This window comes from Solanum verrucosum, unplaced genomic scaffold (assembly GCF_900185275.1).
Source record: "Solanum verrucosum unplaced genomic scaffold, falcon-dt-bn FXZP01000093.1, whole genome shotgun sequence".
NCBI lineage: Eukaryota > Viridiplantae > Streptophyta > Magnoliopsida > Solanales > Solanaceae > Solanum > Solanum verrucosum.
In genome coordinates, this window is record NW_026020065.1 from 2,103,918 (window position 1) to 2,123,847 (window position 19,930).

The following is a 19,930-nucleotide window of genomic DNA, read 5'->3' on the forward strand; positions in this document are numbered from 1 at the left end:
CAACAAGTTACTTTTCTCGTTTTCTCACCCTATTTCGCCTATAATCGAATGGTTTCTTCCCCAATCACTTAGAATTGATTACTTAACATAAGTACACTCTAATCTACTCAATACATCCCTTAAAACACTCACTTTGATCTCAAGAAATCATCCAAAACCCAACACAACAAGATTTAGAATGAACTTCAAGAACACCTATCAAGAACTCATCAAAAACTCAAATCTTTCAACTTCAAGAATGAAATTTGCGCTGAAAATAACATGTTTGGTATGTGGGTGAACAAAACCAACACTATGGAAGCTTACATACCTCTTAGGGATCAAACCCATGGCGAAAATCCGCTACAACACGCAAGAATCTCGACGAACGCTTGATCCTCTCCTCTTCTCTCTTCTTTTCTCTTCTTGAACTCTCAACTAAAACCCTAGGCTAATTTTAGGATTATAAAACTGAACCTAATAGGATTAGACCCTTAAAATATTACAAAAAATGAATTAAATCTGATTGGGTAAGGAAAAGACCAAAATACCCCTCTCTATTTTCGGCTAACTTTCCTTAACTGGACAACCTATCTTCAAAAGGCCATATCTCACTCATACGACCTCAAAACTTAGCAAACTCGGCGGCGTTGGAAAGATAATTCAAAGATCTTTTCTACGGTATCTGGTAGAACACCTAATTCATCCTGAGCTAGGAGTTATGATCGTTTGAAGTCGACCAAAAACTCATACTTAGCTTAACTTGCAAAATTTCAGATTTTGCTATATCCAATTTAATTCTTTTTGGAACTCAAGTTGCTACATCTAGTGACCTTAACACTTAAGAAATTTTAATTCCTCAGTAAAATCTCACTCACTACGATGAACGGTTCGAGTCTTAGTTCGAAGAAATTTCTGGGGTATTACATCATCCACCCTGCATCAATACTCCCAAGTAGGAGTGTTCATGGTTCGGTTATTGGTTAAAACCAAATCCAAACCACTATTAATAGGTTTTTAAATTTCTAAAACCAAACCAAACCAAATCAAAAAAATAACCGTCGATTTGGTTATTGTTGGTTTGGTTCGGTTTGGTTCAATTTTTTTGGTTATTTCGGTTTGAAAGTATATAGTTTTTTGAGGGCATATACATCTCGATAGACACGAATTCATAGTACATAAACAATCAGAAAAGCTATTGTAAATTTTATTAAGCAATACTAGTCATAGAACAATTGAAACATGACTAAAAAAACTCATTACCCTGTTAGAAGACTTATATCTAAAAAGAGAAAGCAATGTATATATGTAGTGGAAAATCAATATTAGCAGAGTTGTCTTGGATAAATATATAACATATTGAATCTTGCATGTTGTGACAACTGAGAATTTTTCCTAATAAACCAAAAAAATAAATCAGTACTCCAAATGTAAAAATCACTTAAATAATAAATTTTTGGTTGAGTTGGAATTAGGATTTTAATACTTGGGCTAAAATTTAAGTGTTGGGCTTAAGAAAATAATAAAGTTAAAGACTTAAATTAATTAATATTTAATAAAATATTTATATTTTATTTATGAATAATATATAAATAATTATAAAATTTATATATATAATTTAACGGTTCGGTTTGGTTATTTTTGCGGATATTCTTTTGTTAAACCAAAACCAAACCAAATAGTATCAGTTTTCAAAATTCAAAATCCAAACCTAACCAAATCCAACCAAATATCAGTTTTTTTAATCGGTTTGATTCGGATTGAGGTTCGATTTGGTTGTTTATGCATAACCATGAACAACCCTACTCCCAACTCAATATTTTGGAATTTATTCAAGTCCATTTTCATATATTTTTTTTTCATCTTTTTCAATTTAATAATCTCAAAATTACTATTTTATTGATCACACTAAAAAAGATGAAATCAAATTATGAAAACTTACAACAAAATAAATTAACAACTTTTAAAATGTATTATAAAAATGTCATATCACAAGTTAAATATCTAATAATCCCCCTTAATCGAAACTTATTTCTTTAGTTCCATAAATTTTATTCTAGAATTATATTTCATCTCACCATAAATTATTTTTGTTTTCCCATAAAATTGATGGAACTAATAAGTACAATACATGAGGATTAATTAATCAAATTGTTTTTTTTTCTTTGTGTTTGAGAAAATTGTAAATATATAGGAAAGAAGCAAGACTTTGGAGTTTTCACTACGTTACGCGAATAGCATCTTCTTAGACGCAAAACGTAAAAAATAGAAGAAGGAAAGCAGCAAAGCAAAGCTTTTTTAGCTTATAGATCCACCCCAAGATCAAAAACTATTGTAAAAAATTAATCTTTTTGTTCTTGGGAGATGAGGCATTATAGAAATTTTCTTGGGGTTTTAACCTTATAGATTTAGGGGTGTTTAATTTTATCTTCAATTGGGAAATCTGGCTAATTTAGGAGGATTAAGGCCGCGCTTGTCATTGAAACAAGCAACTCCTGAGGACCAAGACGAAGAGGAGTGTAGGCCTTGGCGTAAGAGGTTATCAATGGCTTTTCATTGGTCTTCTCTTTTCAAATTCACTTTTCTTCTTCTCCTTCTCGCTGCAATTGCCACCGCTTGTTTCACTCTCCCCGTTGAAAAGGTTTCTTTTTACCCATATGGGGTTTCTTAATTTGTTATGTTTTCATCATTTTTGGTTGAACAATGATTTATTTGATCTGGGTTTTTTCGTAGCGAAGTTTGTTCTTGGTTATTCGTTATTCTTGGCTCACCTGGGTTATCCTTGCTTTTTTTCTTTTGTTTTAATTTATTGAAATTTGACCTACCCTTTTGGTTGGGAAACGGTTTCGTGATCTGGGATTTTGGTAAAAATTATAGGTATTGGTTGTTCGTGAGTTTTTGCCTTTTTAGGGCTGTGAAAGTATTTGCATTTAGCATTTGTTCATTTGCCAATTTGGGATTTCACTGTCTAGGAGTCTTTTTAGTTTGGCCAGAGATTTGTATGTCAGTTTTAGGGATTAGTGTGAGAATAGAGAATGACCTAATTTGTCTTTAAACATTGTTCGAATGAAACAAGCTCAAATAGAGCAGGATAGATATAGAACATTTATAAGCCAACCCCAACTAGTTTGGATTTGAGGTGTAGTTATTGTTTATATTTAATTAAGATGATTATCCTTTTCTGGATGTGATTTATTTGGTTGCATGGATCATTTTAGGTAGAGGTCTCAGTGTTGGGTTTATGTCTACATTGTTATCTGTGACTTGGGGTGGTGTTTGGTTCCAAGCAAATCCTTTAGCATCTTCCATAAATATGATTTACACGAGCTGTGAGGAAAGAGTGAGCTTATTCCAGAACCTGGAAAACTAATGTGTAATTTGAACTTTCCATTGGAGTAATTGTTTCTTTTTTTGTTGTTGTATTTCATGTCTATTATGAACCTCTTGCCAATTTATGCCAAATGGAGTTGACTGTATTATCCAGTGATATATGTTCAGAACTTCATAATGTGTGATCCACATGATGTAACTTGCTTCTGGATTCATTTATGATATTACTAGATTGGATTCTTGAATTCCAACTTTGGAACAATTTTAAATGGATAATGAATCAAGTGGAGCTCACTTTTTCGGTTGTCGTTCTGTGAAATTCTGTCAATAAACTGGATACATAGACTGTATTATCAGGATAACTTAGAGACATGTCTATGGAGCCTTGTTGATTCAAGTTACTTATCTCTCTCTATTGTGCTCTAAAATACTTTTCTTTTCTTCCAGATACTGAAAGATTTCTTGCAATGGATTGAGCAAGATCTTGGTCCTTGGGGTCCCCTTGTCCTGTAAGTATGCTTTATATATGAATATTATCTGCACATTTTAAATCATTTCTATATTTGATTTAGTTGAGTGATTTGAGTTACTTGACAAGGTGGGAATGGATATGCATGCAAATTTGATGTATTCTAGCTAATTTGTATGGGTATTACAAACAACAACAATACCCAGTGGAATCCCACAGGTGGGGTATGGGGAGGTTAGAGTGTACGAAGACCATACCCTGCCTCGCGGGGTTAAGGAGACTGTTTTTGGATGACCCTTGACTCGAGTATAACATATCAGAATAATGAAAAAAGAAAAACGAAAGTGGAGAAACAAAGCAACTAATAAGGAAACAATAGAAACCACAAAATAATGCGATACCTAAACACAATAAAAAACAAGTGATAGTGGAATCAAAAGCAAAACACTACAAGAAAACGATTAAACCTCTCAAAAATCAAGATAACACTCCATACCTACTAACCTTCTCCACACCGTCCTATCTAATGTCATGTCCTCGGTAATCTGGAGTTGTGCCATGTCTTGTCTAATCACCTTTACCCAATACTTTTTCGGCCTACCTCTACCTCTCCTCGTTCCCGCTATATCTTGCCTCTCACACCTCCTCACGGGGGCATCTACGCATCTTCTCTTGCATCCTACTTGCTTCCCTCATTTTGTCCACTATGGAGGCCCACTCCCACGTTGTCACAATTATCTTCATTCCTAATCCTGTCACTCCTATTGTGCCCACACATCCATCTCAACATTCTCATTTTTCGACTTACACTCAACCCCATACAACAATGTCGGTCTAACCACTACTTTGTAGAACTTACCTTTAAGTTTAGGTGGTACCTTCTTATCACACAAGATTCTGGAGGCAAGCCTCCATTTCATCCACGCCAATACGATAAGTGACATCATTGTCTATGTCCCCACTTTCTTGGATTACTGACCCAAGATACTTGAAACTATCTCTCTTAAGGATAGCCCGAGTGTCAAGCCTCACTTCCACGCCAACCTCATTCACTGTATCACTGAATTTACACTCCAAATTTTTTGTTTTGGTCTTGCTCAACTTGAACCCTTTGGACTCCAACATTTGTCTCCACACCTTCAACCTAGCATAAACTCCATCGCATGTCTCATCAAGTAGTACTATGTCATCCACAAATAGCAGATACTATGGCACCTCATTATTAATACACCGCGTCAATTTGTTGAATCACCAAGGTAAATTGGAATGGGCTAAGAACTGATCCTTGGTGCAACCCCATCTCAACAGGGAAGTGCTCGAAGTCTCCTTCCACCATCCTAACTCGAGTCTTGGCTCCATCATACATGTCCTTTATCGCCCTAGTGTAAGCTACTGGTACGCTTTTAACCTCTTGGCATCTCAGAGGACTTCCTTCGAGACTCTGTCGTAAGCCTTTTCATAGTTAACGAAGACCATATGCAAATCCTTCTTTCCCTATATTTCTCCATCAGTCTCCTCACCAAATGAATGGCTTCTGTAGTTGATTGCCTCGGCATGAAACTGAATTGGTTCTGAGAAATGGACACACCCCTCCTCACCCTCATCTCCATCACCTTCTCCCAAATTTTCATAGTGTGACTTAGCAACTTGATGCCCTTGTAATTGTTACAGTTTTGGATATCACCCTTGTTCTTGTACAACGGGACCATTGTACTCCGCCTCCATTCTTTGGGCATTTTTGCCGTCTTAAAAATGACATTAAACAACCCAGTCAACTACTCTATGCCTGTCATGTCTGTGCTCTTTCAAAATTCCAGCGGAATCTTGTCTGGTCGGGTCGCTCTTCCCCTGTTCATCCTATCTAGTCTCTGGTGTATCCAAGATCCAGCATCACATACTTGGTCTGTGTTCGTGTTCCCTTTTTTTTGGTTTGGGGGGGGGGGGGTGAGGCAATGAGCTAAATTTTTAGGGTCTACGCCAATTTGTTTCCATATTAACCTGAAGCCTGTCCTTGTTTAGACATTATAGAAGTTCATTTCTCTTTCAATGCTCATCCCTTATTATGCTGTTCTTTCATCCATTTGGCTCTTGAGTTAAAGGGTGACTGTTGTTCATGTTTATGCTGCTTAAGCTCCTCACTTCTCGTTTTCTCTGTACACACTGTGAAATGTGAGTGCTTGGAGTAAAAACATGGGAATATGTTAGACATTGTTCTTATTGTTGAGTACCATCTGGGAGTTATTTTTTCGTGCAACCCTGCCGGCATGTTTGTGGGTATCTCCGAAAAGAAAAAAAAAAGGAATTACTATATATCTTCATGGAAGTTTAATCCAGAGATAAGCCTTGTAAAATTTGGATGTGTGTCAGTTCTTGTTCTAATTAGAAGCATGATTACTGTGATTATCTTCACCTGAAAGGTGAGAGAACTCATCAATCCAATTCAAGTTCTTTCTATTATCCCTGATATTTTCAGGGGTTCCTCCTTTTATCGGTGACTGCTGAATATATGTCTAAGCATTGCTTTTATGTAGAATATCCTTATGTTGTATTATACAAGGTTTCTTTACCGATCTGCTTTGAATTTATTTTTCTTGAGCCGATGGTCTGTCGGAAACAACCTCTCTACCTCCCAAGGTTGGGGTAAGGTCTGCGTACACTCTATCCTCTCAAACCTCACTTGTGGGAATACACAGGGTATGTTGTTGATGTATTATACAAGGGTTTTCCCTTAATTTAATGAAAAAGAATTATTCTACAAGGGGTTTTCCTCAAATTGGTGAAATAAAATTCCTTGCTTTAAGATTGCGCAATCAACACTGGAGATTTATGCTGATGTGCTTTTGGTCATGTTGTTTTCTGTGTCTTGCAGGGCTGTTGCATACATTCCTCTTACAGTATTGGCAGTTCCTGCATCAGTTCTTACGGTAAAACTTGTGGCGTTTGTTGTTTAAGTCACGTCTCCCTCCTAAGTCCTAACCACCATTTTTTTTAATACAGCTGTTCAAAATTCTTTTATAGCACATATTTATCAGACTTATGATTGAATTGAACTCTGCATGGTTCCTGTTTTCAGCTAGGTGGTGGTTATCTATTTGGCCTGCCTGTGGGTTTTGTTGCTGATTCTATTGGTGCTACCATTGGTGCTGCCGCAGCATTTCTTCTTGGTAGAACAGTAAGTTCTTTCATTCTAGAGAGGGGATACTTTGTTGAGCAGTTAAAAATGTATTTCACTTGAAGTATTGCTTAGAAGTTAGAACAACATGATTTCTTCCATAGTCCACTTCCCTGAGCTCTGATTGGTACTCTAGTCATATTACAAAAACTGGATTACCTGAGGTACAAGTCTGTAGATTTGTCATTTTGGATAACTTTTTATTCAGGATATGGTCTTCCATGTACAATTTGTGTATGGATAGGGCATACTTTTTGTTACTTGTTCCTTCATTTTCCTTTCTGTTTATATATTCTTGTGCCATACCCCTAAGACGATTGTTTGTGAACTGATTATTTTCGTTAATTGTTGTTCTTTCACTGACATTTTGACAGATTGGGAGGTCATTTGTCATTTCCAAATTGAAAGATTATCCACAGTTTCGTGCAGTTGCAATTGCAATTCGGAAATCTGGCTTTAAGGTTCATATGTCTTTCTTGAAAGGCCCGAAAAGGCCCTTTTCATAATCATGTCATCTTCAAGTTGTCGTTTCGGCTTAGTAGTGTGTCAGTAATATGGATATTAATTTCCAAAAAGAGCAGAAGTAACCCTGCACATTGATTTACTCTGATTTGACAGATTGTTTTGCTGCTCCGACTCGTTCCTCTGCTTCCGTTTAATATGCTGAACTACCTGTTATCAGTGACACCAGTTTCAATTTGGGAATACATGCTGGCTTCATGGTTGGGAATGATGGTAAGTCTCACTCTTTCTATCTATCTGTCATCAAAATTCTGGGTCAAATTACTCTCATGGTTTGCCATGTGACATCGATATGGTCATGGTCCCCTCCCCCCCTCTTTTCTTTTCCCAGTTGCCTCTAGGTCAAAATCACTCTTTTGACTTGCCATGCGACATAGATATGGCCCTAGACTGTGGTTGGGGTGTTTTTACAATGAGATTTAGAGAACTGTTTTCTTATCCTTGTAAAAGTAAATGCTATTTCTTACTTCACTGTTGTTGGCAGAGAATTTTCTGAGCTCATCTATCTATCTCTCTTCCCCCTCCCTTCCAAGTTTCCTCAGGTCAAAATCACTCTCATGGCTTGCCATGTGACATAGATATGGTCATTGTGTTTGGTGAAGGTGTTTTTATGATGGAATCTGAAGAAATATTTTGATATCCTTGTAAAAGTAGATGGACTGTAGCTTCACTGTAGTAGTCAAAGAATAACCTGAGCTCTGTTTTTTGGAGTTGCAGATGTGTGGTTTCTCGAATGCAATGTCAAAAATGTTACTGGAATGTAGTTAGCAACCTCATTCCATCCCTGCCCTACTCATAAATTCAATAAAGTTGTTTAAAAGCATTTATGTAGCTCCAGATTTAGAGAGACCAAGCAAAACAGTTACCATAAACCTAATCGGTGGGACCTGTAACGACGCATGTAGAATGGGATATTAGCAAATTTGACTATGATATAAAGGGTTTTTTGGTAAGCTCATGCATATGTGCCAGGTTTGATCTGGGGCGACTCTGTCCAACCCCTTTATAAATATGCAGGGACAAAATAAAATTCTTGATCCTTCCTCTTGTAAGAGAGATTTCTATTGATTTATGTGGTTGACTTGCTACTGGTGCTATCCATGTGAAATGATCCTGACCAAGAAGCCATTGTGGTATATTAGGATCATCTGCATGCCTTGATCTTTTCAATAACCCTTGGAATTCCACCCAGACATCCTTCGCCATCCATGTTTCTTTGCTTATTGATTGATGTGTTAGAAAAATGATCCTTAGTTATGATTTCTATATTTTTTATCATATTAATATTTATTATTGATGATTTCACTACCCTCCTTAGACCCCACTTGCAGGATTTCACTGGGTTTGTTGTTGTTATTATTGATGAATCTATTTCTTTCCCTATTGCAGCCAATAACTTTTGCCCTGGTGTATGTCGGCACAACTTTGAAAGATCTTTCTGATGTTACTCATGGATGGGGTGAATTTTCAAAAACTCGCTGGGTAAGAGCTAAGTGAATGCCTGTGCTATATACATTTAACAAATCTTATGCTAATCTGATAGTAATTTAAGTCATGTCACACATTGGCAAATGGTCTTTTGTGCTTCAAACTGAATAGTAGTATTGTACAGGCATGTAGGACAAATAACTAGTTAATGTGACGAATTGTGGGCTTTTCTTTTACTTCCACCCCTGGAAGAACTTTGGAGGGCAAGGAACCCCCCAAGGGTGTGCTATCAATCTAAGAGTTGGAGTGACAATCTTGGACATAAGGTTGAAATCCTTGTAGAGGTGAACTAGGTGAATTATTCCTATCCACCTAAGTCTTGGTGCATAGAGTGACTCAGTACCTGTGTTAGTGGGGAGTTAACTAGGCATCTCGTAAGTTGGTGGTGCGCACAAGCTGGGAAGAAAAACTTTTTGAGGGCAAGGAATAGTAAAAATGAGGTCAGATGTGTAAACAAATCACAACATGCCATTGACTCATTTATGAAGTAGCTTCCAAAAAATTTCACTGCATGGATGTGATATGTTTTGCCTATCTAACTAATAACTGATGAGATAACACTCTCAACATACCATATCTTGCTGGAAGAGTGAAAATTGAGTACAACGTGACTATTTTCAGGATGTTAAACAGAGACATAAAATTTTAATTTTATACGGTTATTGATGAACTAATGAATGCTTGCTAATAAACGGAAAATTAAAAGAGGGTAGTTAAGCTAAGAAACTCGTTACTGTTCCACTAACCGAAGTGATCTATGTACTTGGTAACATTAGATAATGTAAAGTCAACGATGCATTCAGGCAATTCATTCTTAATTGAACGTTTTGCACAATCATTGAGATGAGAGTTGATCTTTTGTATTAGGGGAATATGTAGGGCCCACAACCACTTTTTCCTTGTTGAGAAATTAAAAGAGACAAGCTGCATTAGATAAATGAAAAACTGAAAGTTCATTGTTGTTGTGGTGAACTATGAATTTACAGTATTTCATTGGGAATGAAGAAGTATTCTATTATTGTACTGACCCTAGAGCTTAGTTCAAATGGCAAAGATTGGGGGAACTTGTGACTTAGTCACAGGTTTGAGCCCTGCACCATATGAAACTATTCTAATATGTAAGTGGAGAAGTGTAGAGGGCGGGCCCATTATCCACGAGTTTCCAAGGCTGCCTAGACAGATTTCGTGGTCATAGAGAATAAGTATTCTATTACAGAATTTGATGATTGTCGTAGAGATATAAATGTTAAGCTGGATACACTTATAATCCCTCCGTTCACTTTTGCTTGTCCACGATGGCTTTTGCAGCACTCCCCTTAAGAAATAATAAATAAATAGCACATTTTACCATAATACCCATATTAATGTTGTATAGTTTCAATGGATTTGGAAAAATAATTTGGGGAATGAGTAGTTAATGTTAAGGGTAAAATAGGAAAAATAAAATTGTCTTTTTCTTGATATGCTAAAGTGGACAAGTAAAAGTGAATGGAGTAAGTACAAGATTAGACAAACTTAGAAATTAATCACATTTAGTTGAGTGCAAGTAGCGCACAGATTTTTTCTCAAAAAAAAGTAGCACACACAGACAGTATCTGTAGGCATGACACTGATGATTGTTGTGCTAAAATGGGATGAAATAGACAAAATCATATGAAGTAAAGTTGTCTTCTCCAGGATTACATGCAATTTTAGCTAAGAACAGAACAAATGAAAGTAAAGGATCCATATGAAGGATAAAACAACTCTGTGATTAAGACTTCATCTTATTTAAGTTTGATATTTGTCAAGATTCTGTCTAGTTTTGGAGAATCTCTAGTTCGAAAGAGCACTAAATATATTGGACGATTTGTCCAAATTGCCGGGAATAGAGATAGAGGATTCATATATCCGTCCCCTACTAGTTTGATAGACATAGTTGATTGATTGTTGATATTTTTAGTATTCAAGATCATAACTTTGCCTTGTGGGCTGCTCTGTGTAGAAAGTAAGCCAATCAAGATGTATGGGAGGAATCATCATTATGTGAAACTAAATCAAAATGTTGGACTAGTCAACTTCCTTTTAATCCAGTTATTCCAGATCCCCCCTCCCCCCCCCCCCCCCCCCCCACACACACACACAGAGGAAAAAGAAGAATATAAAATATAAATGTCGAACAGAGAACCTATTTTGTTTTATGTTTGATAGGTCTACAATAGAGGCTATATTTTTACTAAGAAGATTGATGGAAAATTATAAGAAGAAAAAGAATCTAAAAATGATATTTCGTCAACTTACAGAATGCATATGATAGAGTCCCAACTCCCAAGAAATGTCCTTTGGTTGGTAATGGAAAAGAAAAGAATTCATATCAAATATATGAATATCATAAAGGATATGTATGAAGGAGCTGTTACAGATGTGAGAACAGTGGTAGGGACAGAGGAGTTCCCCTTACCATGGGTTTGCACCAGGGCTCTACGTTAAGCCCGTACCTATTTGTGCTTGTTATGGACATATTAACCAACAGGATGAGATACCATGAAGCATGCTCTTTGCAGATGATATTGTGTTAATTGATGAGGATGTCAATCATAGGCTCGAGCTATAGAGAAGTACTTTAGAGAGTAAGAGTTTTAAGATAAACAAAAGTCAGTGTTTTAAAAGTGAAAAGTGCGAAAAAACAAAGAGGTTCATGATGCTTAAAGCAAAAAGTGAGAAGTATAAAGCGCACACTTCTTTGAAGTGAAGCGGACGACTTATCAAATATTAAAAATATCAAACATATAATAATAATGAATTTGCAAGTGAAATAACTAATTTTAGCATCCAATATATGTGTCAATATTAGTTCTAACTTCTCAAAGTTGCAATTCAAATAACTGACCGTTTCTTGTTTGGATCACCATCACCTTGCACGTCATTGTTTGAAGGTCTGCCTATCTGAAGCACATGACTTCACCTATAAAGCACCAATGCCTCGCTTCACATTGCATCATCCCCCTAAGCAACAAAGCAATGACTTTTAACAACACTGGTAGGAGTAAGACAATACATGCATGAGAAGTTTAGACAGTGAGATAGGAGTGAAGTTAAGGCCAGATTAGATGAACTTGAGGTTCAGGTGCCTAAATATAGGCAATTTAGATTTAGGCTCAATAATCCAGGAGAATGGAATGATAGATTAAGATGTTCACATTGGATTAATGTAGGATGGTTGAAATGGACGAGTGCCACAAGAGTGAATTTAAGTGAATGTTAGGCTTCTAAAGCCCAATATATCCACAAGAGGAGTGTCTAGAAATGCAAATGTTAAGATGGATGTATGCTCCTACAAGAGTAGATAAAATCATAAATGATCACATCTGTTAGAAGGTGCAAGTAGCGTGTATAAAGGATAAAATAAGAGATGTCGCTTTGACCATGTGTCACATAGTCCTTGAACATGGTGTTTGAAGGTGCTAAAGAGGAAAATGTAGACCTAAAATTACATGGAAAAAAGTTATCTCAATAGATTTAGAACATGTTGGAATCGAGGCAGATCTAGCAAAAGATAGAAAACATTGAAAATTGCAAATCTGTATATCTGATACCAATTAGAAGGTAGTGCTTACTTGAAAGACTCTTTGGGGTTGTTTGATTCAAAACAAGATTATCCTGGGATATTGAAATATATTATCAACCCAAATAGAGCATTTATGACATTGAGGATTCTCAAAGCCGCCGCCCTCAACTTGAGGTTGTGTCATAGCAGTAGTTGTTGAAATGTTGCACCGAAAAAATGGATCAAGTCATGACAGTTACAGAGAATGGCTAATTGTCATACTTATACATGGGATCTATTATTTGTTGCCTCAGCTTTGACACCCAGTCAAATTGGCGCAACTTGCATGGATTGGGTTAGTATGGACTGTGGAACTGTCCTCCACTGAAATGACTTGGCTTGGCTTTGTTGCCATTTTTAGGTTTTATTTTACAAAAGACAAGCAGTTCTGAGCTTCAAGTGAGCAATAAGTGTACATTTTCTACATTCGTAGTGTTTATTCAAATAATATATTTTGCCTTTATTTTTGGATTCTTTATTTCATTCATTGTTCAGTATTTCTAAAATTGAATTTGTCCTAATAGTTTCTTGCATATGGATGTCGCACTACACTCGTCGCAATATTCACCAATTTTAAATTTCATATGAATGCAACCAGTATGTGGAATAATATATGTTCAGCTTAACATAATGATACCTCACTAATTGAACTCTAACCTACAGTTACTAATTTTTTAGTGGGTGATGTTTTATTTTTTCAAAATGAATAAATAGGTCACATAAATGGCAATATTTACTTGATCACGAAAAAAATAGAAGATCACAAATGCCAAAACCAAGTGCTTTGTTGGCAACTATTGATAAAAAATTCATAAGTTGGTAATCATTTCTACGTGTGCAAATTTAGCCCAACCCACTAATTTGACAGCCCTAGTAATCATTCTAGCCCTACTTTGCTGTGGACTTCTTATCCAATAAAATGAATGATTGTATTAAATCAATCCTTCTTGTTGTTTGTTCTAATTGAATTTTTGACAATCCTTTTTTCTTTTTGTTTTCTGTGTGGCCAGGCTATGATAATATTGGGGCTTTTGGTGTCTGGTGAGTCTCTAATTCTAATAAATTGCATTAATTTTTTGTTAATGATCAGAAAAGATTTCTACATGTGAAATTGCTGCAAATATTTAATATTTTCTCAAGATATTCATATGTTGTTAGAAAGCAAAAATCACCAGTCAATTTTTTCTAAGCGGCTCTTTAATTTGAATGCTGGCATTATAATGTAACTTGTATTTGACTCGAATAGAATTAATTGGGGAAATGCGTAAGACCTTGACTTATAGCTCTCTTAAAACTTGAGCATACCCCTGCTGGCATTTTGATAACCTAATTTTGTCAAACATAGACCAACAATCAAGTATATGCTATGCATAATTATTTATCCAAAAAAATTTACTATACATAACTATCAACAATGCAAAATATAGTGAATGGAGTTCCATATTCATGAAAACCGGATTGGAATGATGCATGGTGCGGAGCCAAGACAAGCTATCTTACTAATAATAAGAAAGGGTTATGGGTCTCCGACCCTTGTAAATAGATGCTTTCTTCAGTCTCTATTTGGCAAAGATGTATATCTTCTCTTCTTTCTTTTTTTTGGGTGCTACATGGCTGCTATTGCAAATGACATAAATGCCATGATCGACTTGTTGAGCTCATTACACAATTTGTAATGTAGCCTCCTCTTGTACCTATTTTTCAGCATTCTCTTATTGTTGAAGTTAATATACTTACCTTTAACAATCAGAAAAAGGGAGACGGGGAAGAACTTAGAAGTTGCAAAATAAATAAATAAAAAGCTTTCAGTGTAGCCATGGATTCTTTTATAACAGCAACATACCCGGTGTATTCCCACAAGTGGGGTCTGGGCAGGGCCATATATTCTTTGATAAGACTTCAAGAAGTAGAAGAGGAGAAGCTAAAGTGCTATATGTAACTACCTTACCAGCTTTTCTAAAAGTATTCATCCGTCTCATGAACTGCAAATCTTTTCACACCAAACATCATTTGCTCCCTCCAGCTTTTCCATTGTGAACATCTCTTGAAATATTAATATGTAGTTATATACTTTAGTATTACCTGTGTATAACTTTGCTTTTATTATGAGAATGATGTTGTTAGTATAGAGCGCTCTTTAGTCTAGCAATTCTAAAAGTATTCATCCTTCTCATGAATGGAATTTTTTTTCCTCACCAAGCATTTTTTGCTGCTCCCCCCAGCTTGTTTTGTGAAGGTCTCTTGGAATATTAACATGTATTTGAGTATTACATGCGTAAATTATCTGCAAATGATGTTAGGATTAAACTATATTGCATCTTTGATGAAATGCCAACACATTTGAACGTAGGATTTCAAATAACCACCACCTTGGTTGTGTGTATTGCAGTGTTTTTGATTATTTGTGTGACAAGAGTTGCAAAGGCTGCTTTAGAAAAAGCACTGGCTGAAAATGAAGACATTGATGACATATTGTCAATACCAGAGCTACCAACCGTGGCTGATTCAGCTGCACGTCTCGACCAGCCCCTTATAATAAAGATAGATTCTGCTCAAGACAATCATGAAAAATAGGACTGGTATTATCTTTGTAAATTTCATACTTGCGCTATGGCTATAGGTATCATTTCTTATTGATGATTTTGGCATCCCTTTGGTGAAGCTTTTTCATAGTCTTCATTTGTACAGGCAGATCATACAAATGGACGTAGTTTGGCCAGAAATTGAATTATTTAGTTTCTTTTTGGGGCTACTTTAAATCTACAAGTCTTGGATTACCATTACCACCAGTGTAATAAACCCCGGGAAATAATTTTCTTCCTTTACGCGTACCCTTAGTCTACTTCTCAAACCCATAAGAACCCTTTATCATGTTCTTGGATTGGACTTGATAAAGCACTTGCTCCTTATATTCTCAAGAGAAAACTAAGACAACTAGTTGGACTTTAAACTCAGTTGTGCATCTGTTTGTGACAGTCATTTTATTGGAACTGAAACTTATGCAATGTTTTGCCGAGTTACTTTTGGATCCATAGAGTGAGCAACTGGTGAAGGCGACTATGGTTGGCCTTGAATTGGTTTGTTTCATTCTGGATGGATGGTCATTCAACTTTTACTTTATTTCACGAAAGTCTAAACTATTTTTTGTAACGAGAAAGGATCACTCACTCAACTTTGCCCAAGTATCACACGAAGTTATCGATAGAACCTTTATCTCCTTACTTGGGAACACTAACATATGGATTTCAAAAAAGGATTTCATGTTCTTGCATTAGGCATGTTGCATTTTATCAATAGAACCATCTGGGAACACAAGAAGATACTTTTAACTACTAGCACTACAATATTTTTCCTCTTTGTATATCAACAAACATCATAACAAGGGCACTAAAGTTTTTGGTGTGGCCTAATATTTAGTAGTACTTTTCACCAAATGGCTGGTGGGTCAGGACCACAGTCAAGTCAAGTTCCAATATCTTAAAAAAAGAATTGGCAATTCTGAATTCTTTGCCTGCCGCTGAAGTTTCACCACAAAGAGGCTAAAGGTGCTCTTGTTAGAAATTATAATTATTAAAGTTAAAAAAAGATTAAAAAAGCACAAGCATAATCATGACAGATAAAGCAAAATTATTTGAAGCCTAATCCATAATTCACTATTAAACAATTCTTGCTTTTCTGACCCCAAGAAAGTTGCTTTTATCTTGTTATAGTCCAAATTATGTGGTACCTTAGAAATGAAGATTGGACATTGTTGTCAAGAAAATGGACATTTTTCTTAAATCCCCTTCAAACACCTTAATTTTTTTGGCCTACACTATATCATCCTAATAAGCCTATCATACTACTTAAATGTTGTTTATTTTTTAAAAAAGTTTTAGGAGGCACTTCTTAATCACTGAAAGATACAGGTGTCTTTATGAAATATCATATTCTATATAAATTATGTCACTCCTTAATAGAAAAAATGTGTCATAGTCTCACAGCTAATAAACTTAATTATAACTAGTAGTAAATTTACAACCACCTACTCTATTAGCCTAAGAAATTTGCTAGTCTTTTCCCTACTTCTTTTTCTTGAATGGGCCAGCGCTCCGGAGGTACATATAGACGGCCCTTCGGTGTTTTGGTGATACAAATAAAGAAAAGATGATGGATAATCTAAGGTTGCGTAAGACCTGATCTGCTTTCTAGTTAAGCTCCTTTGAGCAGGCTAGCTCTTTTAAGTCCACTAATGTCTTTTAAACACCTTCCTCGGAGAAAGCAACCTAATGGGAATAGCTTCAAACCAAAGCAACCCTCCATTCCGGATGTAGAAATGGTTGACAAGCTCACGAACCTCAACCGAATTTGCTTCATTTTACTCAATTCAAAAAAGTTGGCAACTCAATCATAGATGTTGAAATCATTAATGACATGAAAAAATCCGTACTACTGAATAGTTCGTCAGCAGAGATATTCCCACAAATGCCTTTTTTTCCTCCTAGCATAATTATAATTATTCTATTAGCACAACATTAAATGGTTAACAATTTACACTATTAGTTTTACCATAATCACCGTAAAATATAGATGTCTTTAATAAATATCATATATTATATATATAATCATGTCACTCTTTAAAATCATGTCATAGTCTCACAGCTAATAAACTTAATTTCTCCCACTCCCTAACCAAAGAGTTACTACATTTTCAATGGCCCACAAATCCAAGAATATCAGAATCAATTAGTAGGCAAAGTTTGGAATATATAGCAATTGGCTGAAAGTTACACTAAATATATGATGACTATTTGCTTTATCTAGACCCTTTAAAAAGCTAGCCTTGGTGACCAAAAAAAGACTCAACTTGTTGCACATAATGAAATGGAGAGTGGTGGTAATTTTAGCCTTGTGTCTTTAGTGAAATGCTTCAATGGGTGCAAAGATCAAGCTCAAGTCTCTAGTTTTGGAACAAGGATTTGGAATTTTAGTGATAAATCAATTGAATTGCAAATAAGGGTTGGTTCAATCTTGAAGAAAGTTCATACATTGAAACCAGGATCATCAAAGAGGCTAAATTCCAAGAAAATTTACAAGGCTTATATGCCTAGTAATAATAATTATTATAAAGGTGGAGTTGAGAGTTTACTTTATTATTATGATGAATCTTGCCAACCTTATATTTGGATTAATGATACTGGTTGTGATTTTTCAAGAATGGTGAAACAACAATACATAAGTCTTGAAGATTTGAGGGATTGTTCTGAGCTTAAAATATTTAGAGATCATCAAAGAGGTTGCATTTCTGTTAGGAAGAAACCAAGAACAGAACTTTGTTGATTAAGTTCTTCTTTCCTGTTGGAGCGTCACTCCCGAATGGGCCCTGCAGTGCGCAATTCAGATTTAATCCAGACTTCTCCGTACACCGGCTGGAAAACAAAAAAAAAAGTGTTCTTCTTTCTCCTTTGCTTTGTAAGACAACATTTTTCATAATTAAAGATTTGTGATTTGAATGCTTTAAGTGCTATGGTTGATCTATGTACTTGTAGAAACTAAGACATGTAGATTGTTGAGTGATTTTTTTTTTTTTTTGGCCTTAAATTTCTTGTTTGTATTTGTAATTGTTGATTAGCATATATACTTAGAATGGATTACTTGACATGTAATTGTTTTATAGTCTAGTAATACCAATGTTAATCTTTTGATTTATATGATCTCTTTTCTTTCCCTTCCCTTCTCCATGTAATGCTTTTTCCTTTCTCGAAAAGCTCCATGAGAGTATTTTGTCGACAAATTGAAAGAGGAAAGACAAACAAAAAGTTTCTATTGTAGGGTGTTTTTTTTTCTTCTTATTGTATCATGTTTCAATTTTGACAACTTAATAATATTAACATATTACAAAAAAAGGAGTCTTTTTTTTTGAAAAGGTGAACTCTAGTTGTGCAAATTATCATCGTAATACTTATTTTATATTGATTGAATCAAATTTAAATAGATTAAGTCATAATGAAATATACAAACAATCCCTTTTGATTTCAATTTTCATTTTGATACTCCATTTTAACACTTTACCCTTTAAAATAAAATTTTGACTTGTTATTTGGGGTGAGTTCCTCACTAGGTACACACGTAAAGACATAATTTTTATTTGATTAATAGTATTATTTTAGGTTTTAAAGATAATAAATTACCAGTTGAAAACCCATTTAAATTCATGAATTTTCCCTTCTTTCTTCCATTTTCTCTTTTGAAAAAATGCTTAATTTATCTGCTGATCTCAATATCTATAAAGCTTCAAATTTTGCATTTTTTAAATTCCTTTATTGTTTTGCTTAAGTTTTGTTGAATGTGAATTCAAATTTAAGAGTTGGATCACATTTTTACTTAGTTTTTTTCTGTCTACACCGTACAATCGAAACTCAAATTCAGATCTCCTTTGCTTCTACTTAATAAAATATATCTTTATTTGAAGTTCTAAGTGAATCTTATCTTAAAGAATATCAGGATGAATTGTAACGACCCAAATAATTGTTTTATACTTTAGACTTTTTCCTCCCAATTTGATTTTTCTATAGCTTTATTTATTTGTATATTGTAGGGATGAGTGACATGGTTTTCAAGGTGATCAAATATATTTCATTGAAGAAGTTCCAATTTTAAAAGTTTAGAATGAGAAGTCGACCAAAGTCAAATTTTGGGATAACAAGATTGGAATTGAATTCTGATGGTTTAATTAGTCTGAAGCGTGATCAATAACTTAGACCAATGTTTTACATGGATCCTAAGGGGTTCAATTTATTTTTTTGGATTATTCATGAATTTCTAGTTCTTTTGAAGATTTAGAGTTGACCAAGGTCAACATTTGATCAAGATGACCTCAAGTAGATGTTTGATGATTTCAACGGATTTGGAACGCATTTTAAAAGTAATTTACATATTTAATTTGTGTTTGGAGGGTCTCAGATAAGTTACATGTATTGAAACCAAAGTTAAATTATTGGAGTTGATTGTTGATTTTAGTTATCCCGATGACTGATGAGCACAAAATTTAATGTAATTTAAATGTTTCACTAGTAAATAATATTTCTAAAGAAAACTTACTATTTATTATTCAAATGATTTATTTTAGTTGTTTGTGATTACAAACTGCAATTATTGACTAAACATTGTAGTGAATACAATTAACAACGATCATTATATGGATGAGAAGTAAGGGTAAATGACCGGATAGATGCAAGATTTTACTTAATTAGCTTTGATTCGTTTTATTATTCTCTTGAAAAAAAATGAGTCTTACGAATTCAATAAATAATTAATTATTCTAAAATTTGATAAACCTCTTTCGAGTATCTATTCAGATCACCAAATCAAACTAATGAAAGCCCCAAAAAAGTTCAGAAACTAT

General features: G+C 34.9%; 3 protein-coding genes across 3 annotated transcripts in view; 2 read left to right on the forward strand and 1 right to left on the reverse strand.

Annotated features, from left to right (window-relative positions):
• The window catches only part of LOC125823662 (uncharacterized), a 608,951-nt gene that overhangs the window by 162,973 nt on the left and 426,048 nt on the right, over positions 1-19,930 (reverse strand). The window lies entirely within an intron of this gene.
• Positions 2,176-15,370, forward strand: LOC125823677 (uncharacterized). Its single transcript, XM_049503034.1, has 9 exons — positions 2,176-2,620; positions 3,757-3,818; positions 6,648-6,702; positions 6,852-6,950; positions 7,325-7,411; positions 7,569-7,685; positions 8,862-8,954; positions 13,557-13,587; positions 14,936-15,370. Exons 1-9 carry the CDS (start codon positions 2,525-2,527, stop codon positions 15,118-15,120), a joined length of 825 nt encoding a protein of 274 aa, XP_049358991.1. The 5' UTR covers positions 2,176-2,524; the 3' UTR covers positions 15,121-15,370.
• LOC125823689 (uncharacterized) lies at positions 17,378-17,875 on the forward strand. The gene has a single exon (XM_049503056.1). It carries the CDS (start codon positions 17,410-17,412, stop codon positions 17,863-17,865), a length of 456 nt encoding a protein of 151 aa, XP_049359013.1. The 5' UTR covers positions 17,378-17,409; the 3' UTR covers positions 17,866-17,875.